Source organism: Columba livia, chromosome 4 (assembly GCF_036013475.1).
Source record: "Columba livia isolate bColLiv1 breed racing homer chromosome 4, bColLiv1.pat.W.v2, whole genome shotgun sequence".
Classification (NCBI taxonomy): domain Eukaryota; kingdom Metazoa; phylum Chordata; class Aves; order Columbiformes; family Columbidae; genus Columba; species Columba livia.
Window position 1 is genome coordinate 59,738,902 of NC_088605.1, and position 9,089 is coordinate 59,747,990.

The 9,089-nt window shown below is 47.1% G+C and overlaps 1 protein-coding gene across 2 annotated transcripts in view; it reads left to right on the forward strand.

Moving 5' to 3' along the window:
* The window catches only part of MAML3 (mastermind like transcriptional coactivator 3), a 244,691-nt gene that overhangs the window by 229,990 nt on the left and 5,612 nt on the right, over positions 1–9,089 (forward strand). Inside the window, exons 3-4 of one of the 2 annotated variants that reach the window (XM_065062014.1) lie at positions 4,104–4,346; positions 7,239–7,326. In XM_065062014.1, the coding sequence (XP_064918086.1) occupies positions 4,104–4,346; positions 7,239–7,326 (331 nt within the window). The remainder of the gene's footprint in view (positions 1–4,103; positions 4,347–7,238; positions 7,327–9,089) is intronic. The other variant, XM_065062015.1, reaches the window with a different exon arrangement.

Below are 9,089 nucleotides of genomic sequence, written 5' to 3' on the forward strand. Positions count from 1 at the left end.
AAAGAGGAGGAGAAGCAGGAAGGCTAAGGGTGCAGCAGGAGGATGAGGGAGCTTGGAGGCAGCACTGGAGCAAAGAGAGTTGTTGAGGAAGATTGGATTAGTTTGCGTTTGGAGCTTTATAACTGTAAGTGCTGCATGTCGCCTGAATTTCTTTCCTGGGTGCTCAGCTCCTGCATCTGGGCCTGGTGCACGCATGGTTTGTAAGATGCAGCCACACAGAGCTCAGCCTTGCCTCTTTCATCACCGGTTTCCAGATACATGCATGCACCCCGCAGCCCACTTCCAGGTTTCTCCTCTGTGCCAGACCTCCAGAGGGAACAGTGGAGGCAGGGTGGGTGTGCACCCCTGTGGCCGGGTAGCTGGGGTGACCCAGAAGCCTGTGTGGGCCCATGCTGCTGCTAGGACTGTGTATGGCCTTAGAACTCCCCTTCAGAGGTTAGCAGCAGCAGTGCTGAGCTGCAGAGGTGCTGGGGAGCATTTTTCTGCCTGCAGAGACTTTATGCTTGGGCTATGCTCCTGTTTTCAGGACATACAACCCAGGGCTGCTCCCAGTGACGTCAGTAGGGCCTTTCATCATTGGCTGGGAAGAGCCTTGGCCAAAAAAAATGGAAAGAAAAAATATTCTGGGTGGGAAGGTGGTGTTCTGTCTTGATGAAGAAGGCCTGGCTTTAAACCTGTTATTAAAACTGGAAACAGGAAGTTTTTACTATGAGTAGGTAAACTCTTGTGCCTTGAAATGACTAATGACACAAGACTGGAAGTTAACACCTTTGTGCTAATCTTTGTATTTCCTCCAGCTGCTGCACAGTGCTTGGGGCTCATGTCAGCTAGCAGGGCTCCTTTCAAAGCTTTCTTTTTTTAAAAAAAATCTGGAATTAACTTGAAACATAATATGATACAGAATGGAGTGCCTTCTGCAGCATTACCATGGGTTGAGCCTGTCCCTCTGCCATACGTGTGCACGCGTAAGAGCCAGGACAGTAGTTCTGTAATAAGATTTATTTTTAGGTGATTCGGCAAGGACTTGGGCTGCAGCCCCAGAGGCAGCTGTGTGCTGAGGCTGGGTGGAGGAAGCTCCGGGTGATGTCTCTTCACAGCATGCTCTCTGGCTCCTGTTTCATCGCTCTCCGGCCCCCCCACCCCCCTTTCTTTTTCCTCGTAGTGGCTGCAGAAAAAGCTCCATTATTTGGCACTGTGGCATTGCTTTTGTCTATAAATGGAAGCAGTTGGCGCATCTCCCAGTATAACACAACATAGTCCTGTGCATCAGTTATGCAATCTGTAGCTTGATGACTTCATCAGAAGTCGGGGGAGGGCCAGGGGGTGGTAGGAAAAAGCCTTTACCATCAGCTTTGCTGGAGACGATGTGTGCGTGTGTCCCCCAAGAAGAGAAAGCAGGGGCTCATCCACAGGGATGGGTGAAAGAACTCAATGCACGATCAGCTGAGGGCTGGTTAGCGAGTGTGTTTCCCTGTCCCCGACTTGGGGAAGCCACAGCAGCTGCCACCTTCCCCAGGCCAGAGACACGGCCCTCGCCCTCACTGTGCTGCAGGGACCACACTTGACCAGGCTGTGAAGAACAGCATAAGATGGGATCGGAGGAGAAGTAGAAAGAGTATCAGAGGGGGAATGTTCACACCAGGGCAGATGTTAAAAAGAGAAACTAAGTATCAGAGTGCTGCCTTTCAGCAGGAGAGGAATATCTGTGTGAAGCAGAGATGAGGACAAATTGTATTTTCTGGTGATTTCCTCAGAAGGGTCCTTGAAAACCTGACCTTCATGCAGAAAGGCTGATCCTAATTTCCCAAGCTACACTCAAGCATTGATTTTTAACCCTTTCCTTGACTGGCTTGGGAGGGTGTCACAAGGTTACTTTTCTCTATGTTTCCAAACACTCAGTTGTTGCTGTAACTCAAACTGTCCGTGCAGCAGATGAATCTAAACTCACTCTGGAATGTTTTGCACAAAGGTTCCTGAAGTGATATAGGACCTTTCCATCAAGTTAGTGTTTTTAAATGAGTACCCATCTCTATAAAACAATTAAAGAGGTTCTAACGAGCAAATGTTAAAGCTGGTCCTGCCAAGCAAGCAGCTCTCTGGGTGCTTACTCTGCCTTACTTCACCCAGGAGAGGTGAAGAGCGCTGGTATCACCACAAGCTGGTATGTGCTAATGGGTTTCCAAATACTTGTAAAAGGGGGTCCTGCCTTGTGGAGCGACTCTTGCACAGGTTTGATTTGGGTTATTTTTTTGTCTTACTGGAAGCCAGCCTGAGCTAACCTCAACATTACTCATCTCTCCCTCACCACTGAGCAGTCACGATGCAGAGCTGGGTGCTGGTGAGGTGCTTGGTGCAGGATGGGTGACAATAGGGTTCCTGGTGGTGTGGGGGTAAGTGTTTATAAAGGGTGTCACGAGGATGGAGCCAGGCTCTTCTCGGTGACAACCACTGGTAAAAAAAGGGGTAATGGGTTCAAACTGGAACACAAGAGGTTCCAGTTGAATGTGAGAAGAAACTTCTTCTCAGTGAGGGTGACAGAGCACTGGAACAGGCTGCCCAGGGAGGTTGTGGAGTCTCCTTCTCTGGAGACATTCAAAACCTACCTGGACACATTCCTGTGTAACCTCATCTGGGTGTTTCTGCTCCATCAGGGGGATTGGACTGGATGATCTTTTGAGGTCCCTTCCAATCCCTAACATTCTGTGATTCTGTGAAGCGGTGCCCAGGTGAGTCAGAGCACACGGAGCCAGCCCCGTGGCGAGGGGTGCTGGCTCCAGAGCCCCCATGCAGGCTGAACACAGGCTGTGAGCATCACCCAGTGCTGCTCTGTCACAGGGGTAACACATGTGGGGGACTGTGAGGTGCTCGGTACTGTCACGTGGAAAGTAGATGAGACAGGACAGAAAATCACACCCAGGAGAATGCAGAACAAGCACTGAGGAAACAACACTACACCTGCCGCCTTGTAATCAACCCTCCAAATCGTCGTCTTTTACATATGACCCTAGCTGGCCATCTTCTTTTCAGGAAAGCTCCCTCCTTATATGCCAAAGGGAGGCACCGGGTCGTTGTAAACTTCATTTTTCCCCGGTAGCAGGGAGCCTCATGTCACAGCCTTGCTGACCCCGCCGGGAGGAGCAGCGGGACCCGGCCGGGTCGGGCTTGCGGGAGGGGGCAGTTTTTAACCCGCAAGCTCCGGTGACTGCTGCAGACCCCGTGGGGTTGGGTCCCTGCGCTTCCCCCGGGAGAGGCCGGTCCCGCTCCACCGGGCCGCGGGCGGCAGCGACACCTGCCGGCGGCGCTGGCGGGCGTGGCGGCAGCGCCGGGACCGGGGTGGGACACGGGGCTCCGCGGGGAGAGCGGTGCGAGGGCTCCCGGGTGGCGCCCCCTGAAGAGCGGTGTGCCCTCGGCCTTCTACCGCTTCGTTCTCCTAGCGCTGAAAGGCAGCAAATTGCATTAGAAATATCAAGAGAAAGCAGGGTCGTTTTGGGAGAAGGTGTTTGTGGCGCTGTGTGCGCTGCTTCCTTTCGGCTGCGGGGTTTTGGTCCACAGCTGCAGGATGGAAGTCTTAAATAAAGATATTATGTGGTTAAATGATGAAATTCAAGTGCAATATTGGAGGGATTAATGCTGCTAGGTGCCGCTGTTTATCGTGTGCAACTAAAACTTTGTCTCCTGTATCCAGAGGACTGTGTAAAACTGCTGGTATGGAGAAAGGGAAATGGAGAGGGAGAGAAAATACTTTTCTTGTTTCCATGATAAGGGAGGAAAAGTTTGGAAAAACACCACTCTGAAGTTATGTATCCCAGATGAAAACAAACCTAGCACACAACTTCATTGTTTTATTATTAATGAATTGTGACGTGCTCTTGCTTTATTTGAGGAGGCTTTGAACTCCGGGAGAGAAAAGGAACCAGCCACCTGCTCCCTGTGGGAAACAGGCCATGGTCTGGTCACAAGCCACGAGCAGCTTTCCAAGGACTCTTTCTTTCTTCAAGTTCCCATCCTCACCCACAGACTCAACATTTCACGTTAATGAGGAATCATTTCCTTTGCTTATGGAGCACCCTGAGTAACAAGGCCTTCTTTCTCTCTTTGCACAGGAGCAGCATCAAGTGGGAATGTCTCGGACCACAGGACCTATGCAGCCTTCTGTCCCACCAGGCTCCAGCAGCGTGGTCACCGGCACAAGCTCTGGGGGTCCCTTCCTGGGAAACCAACCGCAAGCGGCCATCATGAAGCAGATGCTAATTGAGCAGAGAGCCCAGCTCCATGTGATAGAGCAGCAGAAACAACAGTTTCTAAGAGAGCAAAGGCAGCAGCAGCAGCAGATCCTAGCAGAGCAGGTACAGTATCCGTCTGTCTCGGGCACTGCAGTGCCTGCTGGTGTGAGAGCAGGAGCGCCAGAGGCAGCACAACAGAATCACAGAATGTCAGGGACTGGAAGTGACCTCAAAAGATCATCCAGTCCAATCCCCCTGCTGGAGCAGGAACACCTACACGAGGTTACACAGGAAGGTGTCCAGGTGGGTTTTGAATGTCTGCAGAGTAGGAGACTCCACAATCCCCCTGGGCAGCCTGTTCCAGTGCTCTGTCACCCTCACTGAGAAGAAGTTTCTTTACATATTTAAGTGGAACCTCTTGCATTCCAGTTTGCACCCATTACCCCTTGTCCTGCCAGTGGTTGTCACCGAGAAGAGCCTGGCTCCATCCTTGTGACACTCACCCTTTACATACTTATAAACATTAATGAGGTCACCCCTCAGTCTCCTCTTCTCCGAGCTAAAGAGACCCAGCTCCCTCAGCCTTTCCTCATAAGGGAGATGCTTCACTCCCTTAATCATCTTCGTTGCTCTGTGCTGCACTCTCTCCAGCAGTTCCCTGTCCTTCTTGAATGGAAGGGCCCAGAACTGGACACAATATTCCAGGTGCAGTCTCACAAGGGCAGAGTAGAGGGGCAGGAGAACCTCTCTCGACTTACTGACCACCCTACTTCTCATACACCCCAGGATGCCATTGGCCTTCCTGGCCACAAGGGCACAGTGCTGGCTCATGGTCATCCTGCTGTCCACCAGGACCCCGAGGTCCCTTTCCCCTACACTGCTCTCTAATAGGTCGTTCCCCGACTTATACTGGAACCTGGGGGTTGTTCTTGCCCAGATATAAGACACTACATTTGTCCTTAACAACAACAGCCCTTAGCAACACCAGCCCTTCCTTTTATATTTGGTAATTCTCTCTGTGTGGCTTATATTGTGGTATTTCAGCAATGGTTATCAAAGAAGCATCTACCTCAGTCTTACTCTTAGCTTGGCAAATATTGCTCATGTTCCCATCAGTGGGCCTAACAGCTGTGTGGGATTTTAGACACTGGAAAAATTAGCTCTTAACCTGCTATCTTATGGTGAGTTTACTCTAGCAGAAGCAGACTCTTCTACAGCGACAGTTGCTGGTGCTCTCCCCTACCTCTGACTATGGTCTCGCACTGGCAAAATCTCTGTACAGCTGTGCAGGGATCTAGACAAAGCGTTGACGTAGGTTAAAAGTAACCTAGCAAAAGTCAAAATTTAGTATTTACATAGATAATTCCTTAATCTGGTTTATTGCACAACAGCTTGAGCAATTATGTTAGCACATGGGAGAGGCAGCTTCAAGGGGGGAACCAGAGGCTGAAGTGGGAGAACAGTAAAACCACCTCTCACAGTGGCAGTGTGGAACTGCTGCATGGGAGCCTGTCACCTAGCTTTGCAATACAGATGTTAAAATACCTAGTCTGAATGGGAATGTCTTGTGCACGTTTAACTGAGCTGTAGTTTAAAAGCAGCCCAGGAGAAAGCCAGTGGAAAGTCACACTGTTCCGTTCCTGTAAGCTCATACCTAAGTTTAAACTTGCAGTCCCCTAACATTACCAAGATAATGTTCTTATAGGTTGCTAGTTCCTTTAAGCTCAGTTTCATCTCTCTTGCTGTGGAAACAGAGTTTAAGACCTGGGGTCTGCTTTAATTTGCATTAGAACTTGTGTGCGTGGTATGACCACATAAACACTGATAGCTGCCTTCTCTTCTCATGATCCTCCTGAGAAACAGAAAAATTCACCCTAATGAACAGGAAGGATGTTCCATGAAAAATTCAGGAAAAAGATGCTTGATTTTATTCAGAGGTGAACAAGTCCAAAAGAGCGAGGATGCAGTAATGTTCCCCCAGTGTGGATTAGGCCAATTCAAGTGCATAAACCCAAAAGCCAGTCACTGACTTGGCTGCTGAAGGCAAATCTAAAAGTGGTGAAAAACCACAAGACTGTGGTTGTCAAGTTGGTGGCATAGATGAAAAGTGATGAAGTCACAGTCCTCAGGCTCCTAGCTTTTGGGTGTTTTATGCCTAACAAGGTTCCATTTATCTTTTTGATCATTTGTAACATGTATTTACAAACACAGGGATTAATACTTGCTTCTTTCCCACCTTTGCTATTTTCTTACCTATGTTATCATACACATCCTTGTTTTAGGACACAGCATTTTTGCAGCTGCAGATGAAGCACCAAGATATATGTCCTTTTAGTAACTGCTTAGTCGAGTATACCCTAGGCTTTGAAAGCTCTGGTAAACACACTCTCTCTTTTTATAATCAGCCCTTGATTCTATTTTAGATGTGTGAGTATTCATAGAAAATAACCACGGAGTAGTAGCACGGGCTGATTCAATGGAGGGAGGCATTTTGCATTCACCTGCTCCCCAAATACCATTCACTGAAGCACAAGAGGAAATGTGCTTTAGTAGCCATGGATGGTCCTGGCAGCTGAGTGTTTTGGGTGCAGAGGTGAAGTCTGGTGCCAGGAACACGGAACTCTGGACCTTGGTAGGGCTGAGGGAAGGAAATGGTGTGTGCCTACAGTTGTCCTGTGACCTAGGTGGGCATTTCATATCCCTCCCCCTCCTTTCAGCCTGAAGACAGTTAAGTTTGCACTGTAGAGGTCGAGATGAAGTGGTTATAAGTAAGGAGAGATGATGTTAGCCTCAGTGCTTATTCCTTTTTTGAACCAAAAGGAGTCTGTGTGCTGAGTAGCTCAAGTGCTCTCAGGAGGGCTCTTCAAATGACTCTGCTTGTCTCTCCGGAACGGCTTGCTAGACAAGAAACACTGCAGTTCTGCTGCAGTGCTTTTGCCACCAGTCCCTTTCTCAGCTCACTAATTAATTAGTCATCTTTTTCTTTTCTGCTTTCTTTCCCTCATTCATTTTCAGCAGTTGCAGCAGCAGTCACATTTGCCTCGGCAGCACCTGCAGCAACAGCGGAGCCCATATCCAGTGCAACAGGTCAATCAGTTCCAAGGTAAAAGTCAAATTCTTTTTCCTGTATTGGAGTCAGTGTATGCCCATGTAGTGGGCATATGAAAGCTGGTGCATTTTGTGAAACCCAGGGTTTAAGCAGTATGCCAGAATAGGAAGTCAGGCTGTTGCACACTTGCACAGACTGCATATTTCACCAAAAGGGAATGCCCAGGTTTGTATGTTTAGTTAAGTTTCTAATTTTGTTTCTGCTTTCCTCAGCAAAAGCTGCATTTTTTATTTGACATTTGTTTTGCCTCTTTGACATCTGTAATCTATGAATTTACTTGTTTGCCTCTACTCCCACTATGCATTTTTTTTCAGCTAGTGTCTCTCACTATATCTTGGTTTTACTCTTCTTCATTCCCCACCTTATCTAATTTGTTGAGCAGGGAATTTCAGAGATCATCTTTATCTGGAGAAGTGTCTGATGAATGTCAGGTGTGGGAAACAGTGAAATATCTGAGATGTAAATGGAGTTTTTTTTAATGATCTCAAAAAAGCAAGTATTATTTCAATGTCCTTGCAGATAACTGAAGAATGTAGATACAAACATTTTGGCTTAGGAAAAAAGTTTATTCTGAGCGTCTTAGGTGTAAAGCATCAGCCGAGTGTCTTCACTAACTATAAATGTGCTGTAAATTCATGACAGTGTTGTGTAACTGCAATAGAAAACAAGGGAGGCAAGTGTGTTGCACTTCTCGTACCCAGGAAGTGAACAGGCAGAGAAATCTTCTGCTGGTTTATATCAGGGTGGATCCTTTTAATCACCTTGTTCTTGTCTTTGGCAGTGTAAGTTCTATAGGAAATTATTGTTTCCCCCAATAGTTCATTTGCAAAATGAAAATGTATGTGTGCACAGCCATGCACTACTTGAGACGCCTTCATATGTATTATTTAAAAGGAACGTAGAAGAGAGTTTAGGCTAATCAGACAGAGCAAGGACTTATTTTTCATAAATGAGCTAATTTAAATATCAGCATTTCACCCTTTTTCCTACTTAGTCACAAGAATGTAATCCAGTGCAGTAGGTTATGTGTGTGTGAGACCAGAAGGTGGCCCAAAGTCTTAAAATCTGTTGCATGTGTCTTTTAACTACTTTGTGTCTGAACTCCTGTCTCTTATGCCAAGCACAGTAGTTCACGAAAGTAATATGTGAACCACTTGCTCGTAGTGACTCCTTTGGAGGTTTTCGGCTGCTGGTTGTGACTAAAAAATAGCTGAAGATGCATTAAGTAAGTTTTAAACGTCTGTATCTTGAGCACTTGCTGGAGTAATTGCAAAAGGAGACTACTTCTAATCATGGAAGGAAGAGGTCATCTAAATTAAGAAAAATCAAGGGGACTCCAGTGACAATCATTAAGAAAATGGTTTAATTGGTAGCATAGATAAAGTAAAAGCTGCCATTACATTTGCCCTGTGCAAGTGAGATCCAGATGGTCTCTCTTCATGCTACAAAATGTTTCATTGATTTGTATGTTGGAGCTGAAAGCATCTTCCAAAACCTTATCCTGCTGCAGCAAAAAGGAGACATAGCCATCCTCTGTGTCATGTGTACAAAACTGTTGAAATGACACTTTCTTTATTCACACCCATTTCTCATGGAAACCAAGCCAACACAAATGGCATGGCTCAGTATTCTTTATTCTATACAGATGCTCAGGTACCTTGTCTGAGGGACAACAGGTAGGGGCTGATTTAAGAACATTCAGATTTTGTTGCACAGTTCCTGACTCTTAAAGCAAATTTTTATATTTGCATCTTGCA